Below are 22,650 nucleotides of genomic sequence, written 5' to 3'. Positions count from 1 at the left end.
AGCCTGAAGAACAATTGGCATGCTGGTGTTTTCCGCGAGGCTCTGAAGTGTGCCACCGTCCTTACCTCAGCACCGGGGCAGGGCCGGACACGTGCTGGATGTTGAATGAATGTGCCCTGTGAGAGTGCTGAGCCCGGTTCTGTATTCTTAATAGGAAATAGCAATATGTTCTTGTACAGAAGACAAGTTCATCAGTATGAACGCTGAGTCAAAATTCAGTATTGCTAATCATGGGTCATGGCACTATTTTGCAATCTTGGCAGCATCTTTAAGCATTTTTGTCCATGTTCAGTTTTCTGCTTGACCTATTCGTAACTCCTTTCAGTCAGCATTTCCTTATCTGAATAGTATTGGAAAATAGTTGGAAGTATCCAAGTGTCTACTAGCAGAGAGAAATTGAATTTATGTACAAAGCAATGCAGGCTCACCTCCCCTTGCCCGAAGCTTTGAGGGCAGGTGCGCTTCAGAATTAGGTTTCTGGCTTTGTGAGAGGTGACGTGGCACAGATGCCATGCATGACGCCACAGTTCAGTATCACATGTGCCAGTGTTCCTGCAGCAGGGAAGGGCAGACTTAAAGGGGCTCATGTCAGCCTAGGTCAAATTTTACTACAAAGAAACTTAAGACAAAGTTTGTGCCATCATCAAACATTTCTCATAGTGAGATGGACAGTAGGCATGTAGGTAATTTTTTCAGGAAGCGACTCATTCTTAGTAAGTGAGCAGTGAGAGGCTAGAGTGCCATGGGCATGGGGAGGCATTCGGGGGAGGGCGGTCAGGAACACTTCAGCAGAGCACACTGGAAGGGCGGAGCTGTGCAAAAGTCCAGTGAAGGCAACTGTAAGTGAAAAGGCTTCAGGCAGAGCTGGTCTTTGGAAACACTCATTTTCTGGAATTTTTGCAAAATTAAAACATGTTGGTGATAGCCAACAAGCAGAGCGGGAGAAGCCCAGAATCCAGAATCCAGAGGCAGAAACCACCTCTCACTGCCTGGCTCTCCACAGGGCCCAGCACACAGGACATGCCTGATACATTAAATGTACACTGAGTGCTTATGAGTGGTAGTAAGGAAAGCCTGAAATGTTTCTGAGTTTTGTGTACATTGAATTTCTTTTTCTTTATACAAGAATATTTTAGAAAACAAAATCAGAAAATATACTTTAGCTTATAAATAGCACTCATAAACCCATCTACCCTGAGATAATCACAATTAATCATTTGATGTAAAAAATAAAAAACACAAAAAATTAAGATACTCCCAAAATTCCAAACCTCGTACCTAAATATTTAAAGATGTTGAAAAATGTAGTTTTCAGTTTGAAGCAGCAGCATTGTGAGTGAGTATGGAAGCAGGGGGGTATCTGTTCTCAGACTGACTGCATTCTAACAGCGCTGGTTTCCCGACTAGAGCCCCCGTGCCCCTGACTGACTGTGTTCTAACAGCGCTGGTTTCTCCTGGCTTCTTTGCTGGAGCCCCTGCAGGCCTTCCCTGACGGTGTGCTCTGGTGGAGGAAGCCTGATGGAGCGAGGAAAGAGTTTTGTCTCCAGGAGATAGGGAGCACACTCAGCAAAGAACATTGTCCAAAAGAGAGAGGGAGCCTCACCCGTGTGCAACAGGGCTTAGGAGGTGTCAGGGTCATCACTGTCAGAGGGGGTCCTGGTCTTCAGGAAAGGCTGAGCTGCGCAGTTCACGAGTATTATTACTGCAGGATTTAAAGGCCTTTCCGGTGCTACTGAGCAGTGCTGCATCCTCAAGGGGGAAGCCGTGTGCAGTTTTACCAGTGCTGACCTGGCACCTGGACAGGCACTTTTTAAAACATACCTGACACACGAAACGTTACAGGTGTACAGAGACACACTGGGCGTTTGTTTTTACTTTGCAAAAATCGGCTCCATCAGTGGCGCTCTGGTCCTCCCACCATCCAGCCCCAAGCATCTGCCTCCCCTTCGTGCAGTTTTTCCTAAGCCACTTTCTCATGCAGTCTTCCCTGCTTCTGCTTCATAACCCGGACACTGTGCTCGGCCTGGATGGACTCTCCTCTGCCCTTGTCCTGCTTCTCCGCCCGGGTCCCCTCCATGGGGCCTTCTCGAACTCTGTCAGCTGCAGTGCTCTCTTTCCTCTGAATTGCCAGCATACTTTGTTCTTCCTCCTTTGCACTTTCCACCTGCTTTATAGTTATTTATCAACATATGCATGTCTCTTCTGCTCTGTGAGTAGCTGTGTTACAGAACACAGTTTTTTCTTTGTTGTTGTAGTTACTGTTTGTAGAGACAGGGTCTCACTGTGTTGCCTAGGCTGGTCTTGAACTCCTGGCCTCAAGTGACCCTCCCACCTCAGCCTCCCAAAGCACTGGGATTACAGGCGTGAGCCACTACAATCAACCAAGAGCACATTTTTACAAAAGAATTTCCCTCCCTGAGTGTCCACTGCCATCTCACATCATCACAGTCACTTCTTGATGTTGTATACATTTTGTGAAAGCACTGATACTTGATTCTGGGGTTTTTTGTTTGTTTGTTTTGGGAGACGGAATCTTGCTCTTGTCACTCAGGCTGGAGTGCAATGGCATGATCTCAGCTCACTGCAACCTCTGTCTCTTGGGTTCAAGCAATTCTCCTGCCTCAGCCTCCCAAGTAGCTGGGATTACAGGCACCTGCCACCTCGCCCAGCTAATTTTTGTATTTTTAGTAGAGACGGAGTTTTGCCATGTTGGCCAGGCTGGTCTCAAACTCCTGACTTCGTGATCCTCCTGCCTTGGCCTCCCAAAGTTGATTCTTTTAACTGCCAATCGGTGCGTGTAATAAATACAATTTACATTAGAGAAATTAAGCGTATACTTATTTGACTAGAGTGTAGTCTCCCATGGAAAATGACTTGGCATGATGAATTTTCTCTAAAATGAACCCCTGGTGTGAATCTTCACCAGCTAAAAGCTCATACGACATCTGTAACTGTTCCTTGCAAGTGAAAACCCAGGGTTTACTATTCTTCAACCTTCTAACAGCATTTTCATCTCAAATAGGAAGTCTGGGGCTTGCACCTTAAGAGACATTCACGCTGGAAAAATACATTCTTTAGTCATTGCATTGGACCGTTGGATTCAGACAGCCTCTAGTTAGGTCTGACCGTTGGATTCAGACAGCCTCTAGTTAGATCTTCCTATGCTCCTTAAGGGCCCTTTCAGTCATTTGATGATGAGAGATGGAGGCCCTGAGAAGTGAACTTTCCTAATTGACAAAGCTAGGAGGTAAAAACAGAACAAAATTTAGAAGTAAAAGCTATTTGTTACTCTTAGGAGTAACATTTCCCAGAATCTTTAGCTGTAAAAATGACTTTAAAACAATTTGAATTTATTGAATTTATGATAAAAGTGGACATTAGAAAGATCAAATGATGACTTCTGTGTTTAATTAGCTTTCACATAAATTTCTTTTAGTATTATTAGAAGGTGTCATTTATTATTTGGAAATATATTTCTCACAGCCACAATTACTCTTCAAAAATGTAAGCTGGAAGGTCTCTTATTGCATTAGATTTAGAGATATTGTTCACTGTAACAGAAAAATTAGCATCCTCCTTCTAGTAGAAGGGAAGAAAAACATGAGGTCTTCTGTTTTCCAAAAGAGACCTCGGTTGTTTATTTACTAGGAGAAAAACATCAACAGAAACTTTGATTTTTATTATATAGAAAAATACCTGATTTATCTAAGAGGGCAGCTTTATTGTAAGTAGCTTTGTGGGATTAAATCGACAGTAACTATTGCAGTGACCCTTAACTCTTGAAACTCACACAACGAAAGAGAAATACAGCCACCCTGGTAATAGAAAGAGTCATGGATTGTTGAAAGAAGTGAGCCGGGCATGGTGGCTCACACCTGTAATCCCAGCACTTCGGGCAGCTGAGGCGGGTGGATCATTTGAGGTCAAGAGTTCAAGACCAGCTTGCTCAACATGGTAAGACCCTGTCTCTACTAAAAATACAAAAATTAGCCAGGTTCAGTGGCACGCATCTGTAATCCAAGCTACTCGGGAGGCTGAGGCAGGGGAATCGCCTGAACCTGGGAGGTGTAGGTTGCAGTGAGCTGAGATCGTGCCACTGTACTCCAGCCTGGGTGACGGAGCAAGACTGTATAAAAAAAAAGAAAAAAGAAATGTGGAAAGCTCAGGAGATGATGTAAATCTTAAGTAATTCTCAAAATAAATAGTTATAAATAAGACTTGCATTAACTTGAGCTCTCAGTTTCCTTGTCCCCCTACACTGCTTTTAGGTGAAAGAAATAAATAAGGTGCTGTTGGGGATTTTGAAAGCCTCAGGGAATGAGCCACCGTCAGCAGGAACTGCACGCCCTCTCCTGCTACACGGCGTCCCAGCCAGCGCTGGGATCATGGAAACCGTCTTCCAGGTACCCTGCACATCAGTCAGCTTTCTGACCTGTAAGCAATGGAAACCTCCTTTGGCAATTTGAGGCACCAATAGGTGGCTCTCAGAACCACCAAGGCAGTAGGACCAGCACTGGGACCCTGCATCTAGGAACCGCTTGTGCAGTAGCATGTTCTTGTGAGGAGAACATGAAGTCTGCACTGCTGACCTTGCTCCTGAACACGAGACTTCCCCACCAGCATGGCATTCCCCAAACCTGGATCATGTCAGGACACCTTCACTGCCGACAGCAAGAGCCCAATTGCTTTGTCCTGTAAATGCAACTGGTTAGTCATCTCCCCACACCCTAGCTTCCAGGAAGGCTGGGAAGGGGACGGAATTCTGGTATTTTTACTTCCTGTAGAGCCACAAGGGCTCTGTATCCAAACAGGACTCAAAAAGTGGAGTTCTCCCGATACAGGAGGAAGGTTGAGATGTACGGTGACTAAACTGTGACAGTCGGCAGCTGCTCCCGCCTCTCCCTTTCGCTGCCCAGCATCGCTGCATTCTCGTCCTGCCCTCACGCTCTCCACAGCCCCAGGAAACCACCGTGATGCAGCTGCTGCTTTTACATCTACTCAGGCACTCGCCCTTCATGCAAAGGGGGAACAAGCCAAAGCCTCTGGAATTACCATGACCAGTGTCAAACCCACGGCTTTCTAGGTGATGCCTCCTCTTCCTCCAGTTCCATCACTGGCATTCTGTGACCTACAGATGGAATTGTAAAATTTACAATTGAGGGATGAAGAGAGAGAAGAGGAGGAACATTCAAATTCTTTTACCAGTGTTTTTGGATGTCTCACGTGCCCTAGGCGCTGGTGGACACTGCACTGAACAGATAATCATGTTGGATCTGCAAGTTGCTAAGTGAGTCTTTTCATCTGTCTCCAGGAATGTTGGAATCACCACCAGAAGAGTCTTAGGGACCCAGGAGATCGTGAAGAGGGTCTGAGGGATTAACTCCACAGCCTCAAGTGTTCGCCTGGCTTTCAGCGAGGGATTCTCTGTTACAGTCACAGAACATTCCTGGCTTTTAGTCTGTGTCTTGAACCAAAAAACAAGAATCTGAGTTCATCATTCAGTCAGTACAACAAAACAGTCGTGCTGCATCCGTCTGGGTGCTTTCATCTGCTCTGTGACTCGGCAGCCCCTAAGCTAAAGCCTTTCCAGGCCCTCTCTCTAAAGTGTCAGAGCACGGCGTCCAGGCTGCCAGCCTCATGGTGCTTTCTGCACAGCTGCTCAGCTCTGCTGTGCCACTCAAAGCAGAAATAGGCAATATGTAAATGAGCAGACATCACCGTGCTTCAGTCAAACTTTATGAAAGCCAGTGTGTGGTGCTCCTGATGACCAGTTTGCTGGTGGGTGGCCCGAGCTGGGTTCACACTATCTGTGGCCCCCACCCCACCAGTAATCCATTCCAGAGTCCCCCATTTCCTGACAGTCTATCATCTGCATCAACACCTGATGACAACATCCAGATCCATCCATTTGATGCCAAACATAGAAACAAGCTCAATTTGATTTTTGCAAATTTTTTAAAGGTTTCGGAATTCCATTTTTTATTGAGATGTAGAAGTCACAAGAGACTCTTGTTCCGACCATAACCATCAGAACAATCTGGTTAATACACAGATTCATCGTTTTTAAGATCCATCAGAGAGTTGAAGACTCAAATGTAAATGAATTAAATTTCTTCCGAGGAGAAAAGAGACCTGTATGTGGTTTTCCCATGGCAGAGGAACCAGGAGAAAGAATTTACCATAAAAAATGATAAAGCAAAAGGTTTCTGAACTTTTTAAAAAACATAAATGGCAGTATCTGGTTAGCAAGGTGGATGAGAATCCCAGGGGAGCCCTAAAAGTGGATCCATTTTCTCTGAGGCATTCTGGACCTTTAGTGTGCAAAAGGCAGGGGCTCCTGAAGGCTGGGAGGTGAGCAGCAGAGCCCTGGCTACCCCTCCAGGGCGGCCTGGATCACCCAGCAGAGCCCTGGCTACCCCTCCAGGGTGGCCCGGATCACCCAGCAGAGCCCTGGCTTACCCCCTCCAGGGTGGCCCAGATCACTGTGGGAACTCCACTCATACTTCAACAATGGAGGTGGGATGAGGGCAAAGCACATCCCTCTGCAGCGCCCTTGCCCTTCACCGTGTGTAATATATTTGCCTTCCAAAGTCTGGGGGTGTGGCAGTGGAATAGAGGAAGCTGGGGGTGAGACTGAAGAGAGAATCACCCGGTTACTTTCCGCCAACAGCGAAGCGGTGGGCGGAAAGTCTCCCGCCATTTGGAAAGCAGGTCCTGGCCGTGAAGCACAGAAGACTTCCAGGGTCAGTGTCAGGCCCAGCATTCGGGTCCTGCCCATAGACTTGTAAATTCTTTTCTGGGGATAAATGTTATTTAATATTTACTGTTCTTAACAGTCTTCGTTGTTCCTAAAACATTGTGTTGTATAATCAAATTTTAAAGACCTGCAAAGAAGCAAGAGAATTGGACTCATGTTCATGAGAGGAGACGGTCCCTAAAAGAGTCAGTAGAAGAGACATGCTGGAATTATCAGAGACTTTGGAATAGCTGTGATAGGTGAGGCCAGGAATTTGTTGAAAAGGTCTACAACATCTATGAAGAGGTGAGGGGTATTGCAGAAGGATAAAAACTATGAAAAAAACAAAATGGAAATGCTGGAAATGAAAATTAGTATTAGAAATAAAATTCCCATGGCTTAATAGGAGACTAGATACAGCAGAGGAAAGACTTACTGAACGAACTTGAAGTCTGATCAATAGAGATGACCTAAGCATAAAACAAGGAGAAAAGGCATGAAAATACAGTGGAACAGAGCATCTGAGGCCCGTGGGTCTAACATACCTGTAGTGATCGGAGCCCCAGCAGGAGCGGGTGAGAGAAAATGGGGCAAGAGAACAATTTGAAGAACTATGGCCAGGAGCGAAGGGAAGAATCAACGCAAAGATTCAGGAAGCTCAGTGAACTCCAGGCAGAGTAAATGAGAAGAACCACACCCAGACACATTGTTGTCCAAACACTGAAAGTCGATGGCAGAGTCGATCTTAAAGCCCCTGCAGAAATAAAGCTAAGTAGGGGGAAGTAATAAAAACAACACTGAGTTCTCATCAGAAATGCTGGAAGCAGGAGATCCTTCAGAATGGAAGAGAAAAGCAGATACTTAGCCAACCTAGAGAATCCATCGGCAAATACGCATCACAAGAAATAGTAAGAATGTCTCAGGATGAAAACAAATGATAGCAAAACGAAGCCCAAATTTTTAAGAAGAAATGAAGAACACTGAAAAGAGTAAATACAAGAAAATGTTTTAGAATCTATCAATATGTAGACATGTAAATATTTTTTAGTTTGTTTTAAAAGTATTGATCATTTAAAAATATGAACTGCTGAGGTGTTCATAACGTGTGTAGGAATAACAGATGAGACAACAGGAAGTCGGGCCCTGGAAATGCACCATTGCAAGAATCTTCATTTTCATAATGCATAACACTATGCGAAGATAGAATGCAATAAATCATGCAAAAAATACACAGAGGGTAAAATGAAATACCACAAATATTCTTTCTATTCATGAGAAAAGGAGGCAGGAAGGGAGGAACAAAGAACAAAAGGGACGAGTAAAGAACCAACAGCAATCGCACCAATAAGGACGTGAAAAGTAAATGAACTGTGGATGACGTGATTGCTGAGGTTGGAATGTCTGTGTCCCCCCTCCAAACCGTGTATGTTGAACTATAATCCCTAACGCAGTAATATAAGACATGAGGCCTTTAGAAGGTGATTAGATTATGAGGATGGAGCCCTCACAAATGAGACTTCCTCCCTAAAGGAGCATCTTCATCCACTCTGCAGGTGCCTCGATCTGGGACTTGCTAGACTCCAGAGCTGTGAACAGCCTGTTACCTAACCTAAGGTATTTCACAGCAGGGGGTAGCAGATGAGCACAGACCCAGCCTTGCCCTGGTGCCTTCCCAGGCCCAGGAGAGGCGGACATTGGCCACAGACCGTGTGAAGGATGGGGTCAAGCTGCTGGTTGATCCGGTGCAGCACAGGAAGGCCAACCTCCGTGTCAGGCTTCTTTAAGGGAATGCTGGCTGGTGCCGAGTTGAGAAAGATGAGTTAGCGGTGACGAGAGTGGGGAGGGAAGAGCACTCTGGCCAGGGAAGCTGAACTGAAGCCCCTGCAACTTTGGAGGGGTCAGGAAAGATGGGAAGAGGCCAGGGTGGCCAGAGAGGGAGGACGACAGAAGGCTGCACCAAGCGCCAGTCCTTTTCCCAAGATCAGTGGGAAATTGTTAGAGGACTTAGGGCAGGGACCTGTCATATTTAGCTAATCGTTTTGAAATGATCACTTGGAGTACATCATGAAGGCTTCTCTAAGCCGGTGACATTTCCACAGCCCCCACATTTTAATGCAAATAGAGAAATTCTTTTGGAAATAGGAGTACAAAGAGGTAGTCAAATTTTGTGTCATTTTCCCTTTAAATTTGAAGAGTGTCATTTGCCTGGAGACATACAACCTAAGCTTTTTCTCATCTTAGACGTACCCAGCGTACTACATAAGCCCAGTATCAGGTCTTTGGAGTTTGTTCATTCTTTCACACATTTCTACTTATTGTAGCCCTGTGTGCAAGTACTAGGTTGTGCTAATATTATGGTGTGTGAATTGCTGAATAAAATCACCAGTCAGCTTAAATGCTAAAATTAGTCCTGTTTTGTGTTTTCTGTGCTGATATTTGGGATGTGAGTCTGTATATCTTCACCTGAGATTTAAATATGACTCATTTGTGCAATAAGCACTTAATACCTAATTGATATAATACTTCCATGTCAGTAAGAAACTTACTTTTTGGTATATACATTTGTCCCTCAGTGGGGGACAGGTTTCCGGACTCCCTATGGATACCTAAGTCCGCAGATGCTCAGGTCCCTGCTGGAAAATGGCTCAGCATTTGCATAGAACCCATGCACATCCTCCGTGTACTTTAAATCATTTCTAATGACTTGTGATGCTGAATATGATGTAAATGCTGTGTAAACAGTTGTACTGTATCGTTCAGGGAATTATGAGAAGAAAAAGTCTGTGCCTGTTCAGTACAGGTGCAATTTTTTCAAATATTTGTGATTCAAGGTTGGTTAAATCTAAAGATGCAAAACTCACGGATATGGAAGGCTGACTGCTTAACATTTTTATTATATAACTGGATTTTTATGTGAATCTTTTTTTCTCATTAATATAACTTGCAATTTCAAAAATGCTTTATCTTTGTTTCTGAATGAGCTTTAGTTGGAATGGATAATGCTGTTTTTCTGTGGGTTCTTTTTGCAAGTATTTGATCCTTAAATACTGAGGGGCATTAGGGATCTCTGTATTTAAGGGAACACTGGCTAGCATTCTTTGGCAATATGAAGATTTTGTTAAATACTCCCTCAATATGTATCTTGAAATTTCAGACTTTTTACCTCAGAGGTTTTATAATTTGGAAGCAGCTGTGTCTTACCTCTTTCTCTCCTTCACGTATTCTTCTCTATTAATGCTCAGGCCTATTTGGCTTCAGGCGCAGTGTTGCCTCCTCCACGTGGTACAAGATAGGAAAGGAGGTACTAGCCATGCACATTTTTTCCTGAGATACCACCTTGAGCCATTATAACAATTTCTGAACTTGGATCATTTAGAGAGAATGCTGACTTATTTTCATTCCAGTTAATATTTAGGTTTCAAGGAATCATGAAGGAAGGAAATTATTTAAATCATTGCTTCAGCTCGAATATATTCAGTAAGTCCACTATGTGTTTGGAGCGTACACACCTTTATTGGCTATTTTCTTTCTTCATGCCCTTCCTCTCTTTTTTAAACATAAGGATGCTGAGAGAGAGCAGTAGCCATAGTTACCCTAGTGAATTAACAGAAAAGAGTGGAGTCATTATTTTCTTTTAAAATCTTGAGCCGTTGCTTATTTTCATAGACTTGGCTCTGTTGTAAGTGGTGGCAGTTTCTCCATCTGGCTTTGTGACCAAATTTCAGCCAGAAGAAAACCACTGAACTCCCTTTCCACGGCTGCGGCTGCTGTCTCTAGTGTCTGCCTCTTGTCGTCATGGGGGTGTGGGTGGGTGCTGGGCCGTACACACAAAGAACAGGTGTGCATCAGTCCAGGCACCTGTGAAAAATCTTCTACTCTTTGTACTTTTGGGGAATGTTTGGAAAAGACAGCTAAGTCACATAGGGAAAAATACCTTGCATCCAAGGAGCTTGCCCAAGTTGCTTTCTGGAATTGTCCAGCAGCTGGGGTAGATGATTTAATACAGGTAGCAGGCAGGGACCACAGCCATGGATGATGAGGAGGAGAAAACAGAAATTGGTGTCTCTGTTTGGGGAACAGCAACAGAGCACATTTGCTGGGGTGGAAACTCCTCCTGAGGCGGCTGAGCAGACCGTGTGAGAGCCTAGCGCTGGATTCTTTCAGGCTTCAGATGCACGTTGGCCTTTCCTTTTGCCTCATTGTTTAGGTGGAGAGGGCTAGTACCCTAATTTCAGGTGTAAAAGCTTACAGGCTCTCCATTGTTACTGGAATCAGAACCTCAGAACTACCTCAACCGATTTAGCGAATGAAACTTGCACTCCCACGTCCCTCAGAAGAGTGCTGTAAGTGAGACGGCGCAGCGCCACCATTTACCTTCTGTGTTTCAAAGCGACTGAGGTCCCTGCGCCGTGGTTAGTCACCTGCTTCGCCCTCTTCTGTTGCTCCGTGGATATGTTGACATCTTTAAAACATTTCTTTTAGTCTTGTACAGTGGTTAATTTTAATGATTTCCATATTTGATGTTGTTTTTGATCTTCTTTTCATTTTGTTTCCTGCTTTTCGCATTTTCCTCCCCACCCCTCCCTCTTCTCCATCCCATTTTTCACTGTCGGGTCATGTGTGTTGTGTGTGTTGGTTTCTGTTGTCTGGTATTCTCTCCTCTCTTCTCATCCTCACCCTTCTGCTGCTGTAGCCTCACAGGCTGTGGACCCTGGCCGAGCAGGTAGGGGACTTTCCTGTCCGTCACACCCATGCCTCCCTGCCCAGCCCCGCTGCCTTGCCCGCATCCAGCCATGGGACAGACTAGCAGTTGAGTGCAGAGATTGGCCGGGGGTCTGCGGACCCTGTGATCATGGGTGCTGCCTGCCGGGCAGTGTCACGTTCAGGCCTCACGCGTAGCCGACGCTGTCTTCCCGGGGTGCGCGGTCAGTGGTTCCTTTGCCAGTTTGGTTCATCTCTGTTTTACTTAATTCTCCACCTGTTTTCCATTTACTTACTTTTAATTGACCCTCCATGGCTGTATTTTGCGTTACTCACTGTGGGCCGGTTCTCCGCTGGGCGCTGGTCTGTGGCGTGGCTTTGCTGAGCAGCGGGGATAGAGCTGTCACTGGGAGTGTCCATCGGGAGGCTGACTCGCATGTGCTGTTCTTTTTCCCTGTCTCGGTGGTGAGATACCAGGGCCCAGGGTTATTGAGTACTATGGTATGTTTTAATGACATTGTCTTTTTTTCTTATATATAAGCAATATAAGAAAATTGTGTGCCTTTAGTACAAAATTGGGAATTCTCTCCTGAAGAATTTTAGTGTAATTCTTCAAATGAATTCTGAAGGGCTCCCTTATTTTTTGGCAAATTTATTGTAGGTTGTCTTTTTCCAACCAAGGTATTGTATTGCCTTCCCCAAAAATGGTTGTACAATTTTGGTTTGTAACACAGCCTTCATGATACTGCTATTCTGTGGACAGAGGTCACTGGTCAGAAGTCAGCATGGTGTAATTTTTCAAGCAATTTATGGTGCCAAGAAAAGATTTCTGGACCCCTGTGTAAAATCAACAGCCCAGTGGCTCAGACCACCAAATCCTGCCCAGCTTACCAGGATAAAATACCCCTTCTCTGACCTATGTCTCAGCAGAAAATGCCCTCCTCAGGCCAGAGAGCCAGAGCACAAGCAGAGCCCGGAGGAGCAAGATGCTCCGCTCACCTCTTCCTCCCTGGCCTGTCCATCCACATCATGCATCTGCTTCACTGTCCTGGGCCCTCAAAGTACACCTTTTGTTGTTAAAGGTGGATGCATGTAGTAAAAATTTCTCTGCACAGATGCTTCATATCCTTCCAACCTGCTTTCGCAGCCGCCATCTTGGCAGTTTCAGCCTTCCCTTTTTTTGGCACAGTGCGTGGCTTGTCTCTTTTCTTTCCTATTTTTATATATTGGCGGTCAAGCTGTGTGAATCCAGTATTATCCTAATAAGTTAGGTTATCAAACTGAAAGCTAGCAGTGCCTTGCAGAGATTGCTGGTCTAAGTGCTTTTAGTTTTATTTTTCACTTCAACATTTTACCAAAGAAATGTTTCCTAGCTACTAGAAGCACAGACCCCAGTCTCCTTCCACGTCAACTTGAGTTAACCACTCTGTGTTGTTGCTTGCAGGGAACCTCAGGACCTGACCCAACCACTGTCTATGTGGACATGAGAGCCCTGAGACATGACAGGTACTGTACGCTTCTGGGTTTTTTCTTTTCCTTTTTATGTTTTGTTCTGTGGCCTTGCATGCAGGTGTCCATCTAGAAGAAGGGGTGTACGCGATGTTTATCTGCTCAGAGTGTGACTGTCTCATGAGTGAAGTGGTGGAGTTAGGCATTGGCTTGAACTTTGCAACTGAAGACTCTGGCCAGGCACGGTGGCTCATGCCTGTAATCCCAGGACTTTGGGAGGCTGAGGTAGGCGGATCACCTGAGGTCAGGAGTTCGAGGCCAGCCTGGGCAACGTGGCGAAATCCCGTCTCCACTAAAAATTACCCAGGTTTGGTGGCAGGCACTCGTACTCCCAGCTACTTGGGAGGCTGAGTCAGGAGAATTGCTTAAAACTGGGAGGCAGAGGTTACAGTGAGCTGAGATTACACCTCTGCATTCCAGCCTGGGAGACAGAGCAAGACTCTGTCTCAAAAAAAAAAAAAAAGAAAAGAAAGAAAGCAACTCTGTTGCAGGATGGCAGTGGCCAGTGTGATGGCAGGAGTGTGGCCAGAGCCGCTCTATCTGACCATCTCACCGGAAGGCAGGTACTTGGTTCTTTTCCTTCCTATTTGAGGCACCATTTTGCCCCCCTCGTAGAATGTCAGCATCCTGCCCACATTTATTTGCATGATGTTTTGTGAAGGTGCTTAAAATAGGGGTTAGGGTTCAGGTTACCTTCTCTATGTGGCCTCCTAAGCGCCCCCTGAGAAGAAAAGTGGAGTTCTTGGTGAGTGTGTGAGGACTCCAGAAGGCAGGGGTGGGGTTGAGCAGGGTGAGAAGCCCTTCAGAGGAATCTCTGCCCACCAGGGAGGACCCACTAAGACGCCAAAGAGGAAGGAAAGAAGGCGTGATTTTTACTGCAGACTTCACCCGTTGAAACAGATCATTTTCCGCTTGGTGACTGTGGAGGTGCCCGTTCATTGTTGCTTAGGTGAAGTGTGTGGGACACTTAGGTGTCTTCCCTTACCGCCGTCAGCGGCCGCTCCATGACTGTTGCTGTGTGTGCCTGTGCCTCAGGGTGTCTGGCATGCCTGGAGGCATTTTCGATCAGCACAAGTTGGGCAGTGGCTCAGCTGGCATTGGGTGGGGGGATGCCAGGGATGTCCCAACAGCCTGCATGGGACAGCCAGTGGCTGAGAGCTCGAGTGCCAAGGCCAGGTGCCATGCCTGCCCTGACCAGTGGCTGAGAGCTCACGTGCCAGGGCCAGGAGCCACAACCGCCCTGACGGTTCACACGCGTAGATGCATGCCTGGCCCTGTGGCTCTTGCATCAGGCCCTCCAGTCGACAGAACCACTGGCTGCACAGCTATGAAATCACAGAAGAGTGGTGGCCACCTAGGAGCCCTCGGGAGGCCCTGCAGGCTGAGGACCAGAGGCAACGCCTGCCCCCAAGGCCACCAGCTGCCAGGGACAAAGTTCAGTCTGGAACACTTAGAAAAATCAGAAATGTAGTTTTAGATTAGATAACTTGTTTCTGGGCATACGGTTTTCTAAATAATCACTTCTGGGCTTTAAAGCATGTCTACTTAACTCCCCATAAGAATTCTTTGGAAAATATCTCGTAATTGTATGACTTCCTGAAGAAGTGAGCAATATCTCGTCAAATAACACATGTATGCAGTTCTGTCTGTGGCCTGGCCCTCAAAGAGTAACCTTTTCCCTGACTGGGCTGCTAGCTGCTTTGGAAAGCGTCTGAAATGGAAGTGAGAGCGCGTAGGGAACAGGAGCTTGCGGTGCAGTCCACTTTCCCACACACCACTGCGTGGGTCTGGTTGGCACCCACGCCGCTGACTCTTGCTGCTCGCTGGCCTAGGCTCTCACCTTTGAGCAGTGCCGAGCGGAGTTCCTCGGGTGCCAGACATCTTCATGAGACTCAGACCCGACCCCCATCCTCAGCATTTTACATACAAAGAAGAAAAGCAGAGTCTGGCTCTACATTGCAGAGCAACTTCCTTTCGCTGGGCCCTGCCCAGGCACCCCTGAACCCTCCCTGCTGCTCTCTAGATGGACCGTGTGCCACTCTTCCTTCCATGCCCTCGGGTGGGAGACGCTGCCCTTCCCTGCCAGCTTCTGGGGCTGCTCTCACTCTTCTCATTCCTTTCAGTTTTTTTCTCCATGATGTTCTCTCTCTGACCTTTCTGACTGGGTCTGTCTGTGGCCCCCTCCGTCTGGCTGGGCCCCTTCTCCCTTACCCTCAGTGCAGAGAACCTCAGTGGCATCCCAGCCTTGCTCTCTGATGCCCCCACCACCTACTCACAGTCCGCAACCCCCAGCCCACCTCCAAGGAGTCTGGCCCCAGGGGCCTTTCCTCCAGTCCTCCAAGCTCAGCTCCAAAGCCCTCTCCTTCCTTAAACCTCCCTTAAACATTCCCAAGTAAAAATACATCCAGCTTTAATCTCCAGCATCACTTTCAACCTTTACCAGCATGTAACACACCTCGTGCTGCAGCCACTGGCAGAGGGGGCTCTGGGTCACACAGGTAAGAAGTCAGCTCCTCTGGGAATGAGGTATTACGCTCTGTAACCTGTTTCCCTCTTGCCTTAGTCTGTTTCCATTTCTATAAAGGAACACCTGAGACTGGGTGATTTATAAAGAAAAGAAGTGTTTTGGCACAGGGTTCTGCAGGCTGTACAGGAAGTGTGGTGCCTGCATCTGCCTCTGGTCAGGTTTCAGGGAGCTTCACTCATGGTGGAGGGAAAGAGGAGCCGCAAGTGAAGAGATCCATGGTAGGAGGAGGGGACAGACTGTCTTTAGCCACCGGCTTTCCTGGGAGCAGGTAGAGCAAGAACCTGCTCACCCGCAGGGAGGGCCTGCATCTATTAGGAGGTATCTGCCCCCATGACTCTGACTCCTCCCATTAGGCCCCACCTCCAACCCTGGGGATCACATTTCAGCAGGAGCTTGGGGAGTGGGGGGGGTGAGGCGCTCAGAACAGGTGCAGTAAAACCTGTCTTCCCGGGCACCTGTGAGGACAAAGTAAAGGAATGCTGTGGAGAGCTGGACCGGGGCCGATGCTGTCACTGTGAGCTCCAGCAGCTGGATGATGACAGAGGACTCACCTCTTCTGTTCCACTGGCCTAGGGCTGCTGACCACAGAGGGTGAGAAAGTCGACAGTCCAAGGCCAGCAGTCGGGAGGCAGTGAAATGAGAGCCACTAAAAGCATTGACCCTTTCCTTTCTTGTTACTCTTCCTATAAAAATGGGATGGTGGTTTTCTCACTTGATCTGCATTAGGGTCTGTCACAGGATTAATTACTGTTCCTGTTGCTTTAATGGCACACTCACTCGGGAGCTCCAAGGCACCTGCCCATGGATCGTCTAATTACTCTGGAGAAGGTTAGCTTATTGGTATGCACATGTAATTTCCTTGAGAGAGAATATGAATGTGCACGCGCACAAGAAAGACGGCCTGCAGAGGAAGACGACCATTGTGGAAGTCAGTGGTTAAACAGGTGTATTAGCCATTTCTACTTGGTTTTCTGCCTCTGTTTCTGATGCCCTTTTTATTCTTGGAGCCATGGTGGGTGGGACCTGCCTGCATCTGTGACAGGTCACCATGGAGAGCATTTCTGCATCACAGAGTGAGGAGACACACTCTCCCTGCTTCTGGAACAGATTACAGTCCCACATGTGCAGGAAGGAAATGATGAAATTGTGTTAATACTATTTGAAAGTGATTGTTCACTTTAAAAATATTTTTACAATGTAATTCATTTAAAATGAATTCATAAGTCTCTCAATGACTTCCAATTTGGTCTTTCCATGAACACTTTAGTTTTTCAGACTTTAGATAGGAAATATATATATATTTTTGTCTGCGTTTGAAGATGGGGTTTTTAAGGCTGGGGAACAGGCTCACACCTGTAATCCCAGTGCTTTGGGAGGCCAAGGCAGGAGAATCACTGGAGCCCAAGAGTTTTGAGAGCAGCCTGGGCAACATAGCAAGACTCCATCTCTACATTTTTAAAAAATGAGCTAGGTGTGGTGGCATGTGCCTATAGTCCTAGCTACTCAAAAAGCTGAGGTGGGATGAGTGCTTGAGTCTAAGAGTTAGAGGCTACAGTGAGCCATGATCACACCGCTGCACTCCAGCCTGGGCAATGGAGCAAGACCTTGTCTCAAAAGAAAAAGAAACAGTTTTAGCAATTTTTTATATCTTAAGAACATTACATTGGTGTAAAGTCCTAGGATGAAAACTTTCTTAGCTTCCTCAGGGCTTGTAACCTGAAGTCATAATTAAAGGGTATTACCAGAAAAGCATAGATATTAAATTAATTCCTGCTCAGTGTTAGTCCAAGTATCAAGATCCTGAGAGCAGGGGGCGCAGAATAAAAGTGCATCAATAAACTTGAGACTTACGAGCAGAATGGAGGGAGTGAAGATAGAGATAAAGACAAATAGCTTAACAAGAGCCTTTCACTCGGTCAGGTCCTTGTGTGTGTGTGTGTTTCAGTGCATGTGAGTGTGCTGTGAATACGTGCATGTGTGTGTTGCAAGTATGTGAATAGTGTCTGCACATGTGAATGAGTTTGTGTATATGCAAGCTTGCCTGTGTCATGTGTTGTGTGGGTGAGTGATATAAGTACGAGTGTATATATGCATGACAGTATGTTTGTACAAGTGTGTTGTGTATATATGCTGTTGTGTTACAAGTGTGCATGTGTGTCCAATATTGCATGTTTCAACTGCACGTGCATGTGCATGAGTGTAGTGTGTGCTGCAAGTGTAGACACGTGCATGTGTGTGTCATGTGTTGCAAGTATGTTACAATTGTGTGACTGTTTCAAATGTGTACACATTTATGACTTTGCACGTGTGTGTGTGCATACAAATATGCAGCATATATTTGTGCAAACACGAGTACATGCAAGTATGAGTATGCACGTGTGTGTTGCATGGGTGGGTGCCTGTGTGTGGTACAAGTGTATGAGGGTTTGCAAGAATGCAAGTGCACTCCCATGTGCATGTGTGTTCAAGTGTGAGTTTGCATGTGTGAGTGTAGTGTACCGAGTGTTTTATGTGTGTGCAAGTATGTTACATGTGTGCATGCAGATGAGTTTGTGCTGATGTGTGGGCTATGTGAGTATTGTGTGTGTTGCATGTATGTGCATGTGCACATGCACATTGAGTCTTAGTATTGCTTTGTATTTTGTATGTGGAGTTGTGTTAAAAGTATGCACACGTGTGCATGCATGTGGAAATGTGTGCATTCACGTGCATACATGTGTACATGAGAAGGATTCGCTGGGAGGGGGCCACAGTTCTCCAGGTGGTCTTGAGTCCACTCATCATGGCCTGTGGTCTTAGCAGACTGAGAGTTGGGCTCTCAGTGGAGCTCCTGCACCTTTACTGAATTAGTTATGTGCTGTGTAGTGCCGTTTCTGTCAATGACAGACCACAGTGGTCTCCAAGACAGTGTTCCCTAAATGACAGTGGTTCCATAAGACTGTAATGAAGCTGAAAAATTCCTGTGAAAATGGAGTCTATTGATGTTGTGGCCATCATAATGCAATATGTCACCTGTTTGTGGCTATGCTAGCGTAAACCTGTGCTGCCAGTTGTATGAACGTATAGCATGTAGGATCATACACAGTACATGCATAATACTGGATTGTGATAAGATAACCTGTGTAACCAGTTTATGTACTTACCTTTAATGTCATTATCTTAGAGTATATTCTCTCTGCTTACAATAAAAAAGTTAACTGTAAGACAGCCTCAGCACGTCCTTCAGGAGGAATCCAGCAGAAAGCATTGTTCACACAGATGACAGCTCTGTGCAAGTCATTGCCCTAAAGACCTTCCAGTGGGACTAGATGTGGAGGTGGAAGGCAATGATTTCGGTGATCCTGACCCTGTGGAGGCCCAGATTAATGTGTGTCTGTGTATTAGTTTTTAACAAAGTTTAAAAAGTCAAAAACTTTTAATTGAAAATGATATAAGGATAAATTATTTTCGTACAGCTGTACAATATGTTTTACTTTGTTTTTATAAGTGAGTCAAAAACCTTTAAGGAATTTACAACATAGAAAGTTACAGTAAATGGAGATTATTTAACAAAGGAATTTTCTTACAGATTTAGTGTAGCTTATGAGGACAGTGTTTATGAATCTACAGCCACATGCAGTGATGTCTTAGCTCACGAGTGCAGTGTTTATGAATCTACAGCTGCGTGCGGTGATGTCTTAGCTCGCAAGTAGTCGAAATCTATAGCCACATGTGGATCTGATGTCTTAGCTTACGAGTACAGTGTTAAGAATCTACAGCCACATGCGGTGATGTCTTAGCTCACGAGTACAGTGTTTACGAAGTCTACAGCTGTGTGCGGTGATGTCTGCTTACAAGTACGGTGTTTACAAATCTACAGCTGCGTGTGGTGTTGTCTTAGCTCACAAGTATGGTGTTTACGAAGTCTACAGCCACATGCAGTAATGTCTTAGCTTACGAGTACAGTGTTTAAGAATCTACAGTCGTGTGTGGTGTTGTCTTAGCCCACGGGTATGGTGTTTACAAATCTACAGCTGTGTGAGGTGATGTCTTAGCTTACAAGTACAGTGTTTACGAAGTCTACAGCTACGTATGGTGATGTCGTAGCCCTTTGTGTGCACTTACCACTCACTCACCCAGAGCAGCTTCCAGTTCTAAAAGCTCTGTTTATGGGTAAGTTCCCTGTATGGGTGAGCCATTTTTTATCTTTTTATAGCATGTTTTACTGTGCCTTTTCTATGTTTAGATACACAAATACTGTTGTATTGCAATTGTGTATAGTCACCTGCTGTCCAGGTGTGCAGCCTGGGAGCACTTGGCCGTACCATACAGCATAGGAGCATAGGAGGCTACCCCATCCCTGAGTATGTAGGTCCCCATCCCTTGGGTACCAGAGCTGAGCCCTCAGGGTGGTTTGTCTGGCTGCAGTGAATTTAACAGGTGCTTGGATTAGGCTCAGGACCCATTGTCTGGCCTCAGATCTATCACTTTCTGGCCATGTGATCCTGCATACGTTGCCTTCCTGTATTTTACTTTCTCTGCCTGTGAAATGGCAGAAGCAGTACCACTCCTAGAGTCATTAGGAGGATTCTTGGTATGTGTCAGGTGCTTGGGACAATGCTGGCCAGCTCTCTCAGTACAATTATCTGATATAGTTATACCTTTACATGGATATACGATTATGTGTATGTACTCATGCAAATGCCTTTTTCTTATTAGTTTATATTTTTTTCCTTTCTTTCTGCTCTGGCTGTCTTCAGGCATGAACAGCCTCCTAATCCATCGTCTTGCCCAACTTGAGATGATCATCGGGTAAGGGACAGTAGGGCTTTCATGATTCCTTAAACAGAACTTGCAGTCTGCTTGAAAACAGATGACAAACCAGTGGGGAAAACTGAATGAAAAATAAAGAATTCACATTCACACTATGTCACTTGTGGTATTTGGACACAATGTCCTGCGAGGCTTTGTCGTCCTCCTGGTGCCTGGTTTGCAGCTCCCACTTCTCTTGCTCCCCACTCTCCAAAAATCCCCTGGCCAGGTGTGTGTGGAAGGAGAGCAGTCACGGAGCACCGTGTGGCCACCCCGCAAGTGGGTGAAGACACGGATCCCAGAGGCGGGCTCCCAGGTCCTGCCCCTCTAAGGCATGTTTTCAGGAGATGGAAGAGGCAGTCTTATCGCCAAAATATTTTTGTCTCTGCTTTTTTAGAATTACCATCCGTATCCCAGAGAGACTGTGTCCATGTTTAAACTCATTAATATTTTTAGTCTTTACATCCCATTCTCTAATTTTTTCTTTCACTTTGCCATATCAGTGTAACTTTAAACCTTTGAGGGCCTCAGTTTATCTCCTAAATGAGGCAATTAAGCAGCAATGAGCAGCTCCCACCCGCTATGACCCCCTGCAGCTGCCTTTTCTCCTGACCCCCTCCACCTTCCCCAGACCCCAGCCCTCTACTGTCTGCGCAAGGTCCTGGGGCTGACCAGCATCCCCTCCCTCTGACATCGCCAGTGTTTCCTTATCTTCGAAGTCATCTATCTGAATGTAAACATGACGTGACAAATGCCGTCTAAAAACAAAAATCCTCCTTTGACCCTTTTCACCTGTGGCCACCACACAGCCCTCTCCCCCAACAGCTGAACACCTCAGAGGGTCTGGGTTCATCTGCTGGCTCATGAGAGACAAAGCCCCATGTCCCCACAGTTCCCTGGTGGCACCCAGCAAGGCCACCTACGACCCCACCCTAATGTTCCACGCTGAGTGCCAGTGGATGCTGCTGAGCCTACCCTCCTGCTGGAAACTCGCTCTTCTCTTTGGGTTTAGGGACTACACACTGATAGTTCTTTTGTTGACATAAACAGAAAAAGCTTATTTTTCTGTTTAGTAAACAAAAGATGTCTTATGATTTAATAAACAAAAAGATGCTTTTCAAGTCCTTTCTGTGGAGAAGGCGTTGCCTGGCTGCTCAGGGTGAGTTCCGGTTTCTCCACATGCTAAGGGCCGCCTCTGATTCGTTTCTCCACACGCTCAGGGCCGCTCCTGATTCCAGTTTCTCCACACGCTCAGGGCCGCCTCTGATTCGTTTCTCCAGACACTCAGGGCCGCTCCTGATTCCAGTTTCTCCACAGGCTCAGGGCCACGCTTGATTCCGGTTTCTCCACACGCTCAGGGCCGCCTCTGATTCCGGTTTCTCCCGGTTTCTCCACACGCTCAGGGCCACGACTGGTTCCGGTTTCTCCACACGCTCAGGGCGGCTCCTGGGTTCCAGTTTCTCCACACGCTCAGGGCCTCTCCTGGTTCCGGTTTCTCCACACGCTCAGGGCCGCTCCTGGTTCCGGTTTCTCCACACGCTCAGGGCCGCTCCTGGTTCCGGTTTCTCCACACGCTCAGGGCCGCGCCTGGGTTCCCGTTTCTCCACACGCTCAGGGCCGCTCCTGGTTCCGGTTTCTCCACACGCTCAGGGCCGCTCCTGGTTCCGGTTTCTCCACACGCTCAGGGCCGCGCCTGGGTTCCAGTTTCTCCACACGCTCAGGGCCGCTCCTGGTTCCGGTTTCTCCACACGCTCAGGGCCGCTCCTGGTTCCGGTTTCTCCACATGCTCAGGGCCGCTCCTGGGTTCCAGTTTCTCCACACACTCAGGGCCGCTCCTAGTTCCTGTTTCTCTACACCCAGGGCTGTGCCTCGGTTCTGGTTTCTCCACACGCTCAGGGCTGTGCCTGGGTTCTGGTGTCTCCACACACTCAGGGCCGCTCCTGGTTCCTGTTTCTCCACACCTAGGGCTGTGCCTCTGATTCCAGTTTCTCCATACGCTCAGGGCTGCCTCTGATTCCTGTTTCTTCACAGGCTCAGGGCTGCTCAGGGCTGCCTCTGATTCCGGTTTCTCCACACGCTCAGGGCCGCGATTGGTTCCGGTTTCCACTGCCTCTGATTCCGATTTCTCCACACGCTCAGGGCCGCCTTTGATTCCGGTTTCTCCACACGCTCAGGGCCGCACCTGGTTCCGGTGTCTCCACACACTCAATATTGTGTTGATTAAACCTCTACTCTCCATCCCTCTTCCCTCAGCCCCTGGCACCCGCCATTCTACTTTGTCAATGAATTTGACTACCTAGGTAGGTACCTCATATAAGTCCAGTCCTATGGTATTTGTCTTTTTGTGACTGGCTGATGTTACTTAGCATGTCCTCAGGGTTCATCG

The 22,650-nt window shown here is 46.7% G+C and overlaps 1 protein-coding gene across 2 annotated transcripts in view; it reads left to right on the top strand.

Moving 5' to 3' along the window:
* The window catches only part of DIP2C (disco interacting protein 2 homolog C), a 153,322-nt gene that overhangs the window by 106,119 nt on the left and 24,553 nt on the right, over positions 1 to 22,650 (top strand). The window contains exons 29-30 of one of the 2 annotated variants that reach the window (XM_033209869.1): positions 11,430 to 11,459; positions 12,882 to 12,943. In XM_033209869.1, coding sequence (XP_033065760.1) covers positions 11,430 to 11,459; positions 12,882 to 12,943 — 92 coding nt within the window. The remainder of the gene's footprint in view (positions 1 to 11,429; positions 11,460 to 12,881; positions 12,944 to 22,650) is intronic. The other variant, XM_033209870.1, reaches the window with a different exon arrangement.

The sequence above is a fragment of the Trachypithecus francoisi genome, unplaced genomic scaffold (genome assembly GCF_009764315.1).
Source record: "Trachypithecus francoisi isolate TF-2019V2 unplaced genomic scaffold, Tfra_2.0 Lachesis_group9, whole genome shotgun sequence".
Classification (NCBI taxonomy): Eukaryota; Metazoa; Chordata; class Mammalia; order Primates; family Cercopithecidae; genus Trachypithecus; species Trachypithecus francoisi.
The sequence above is the reverse complement of the archived record's forward strand: the minus strand, read 5'-3'. Positions and strand labels throughout refer to the sequence as shown.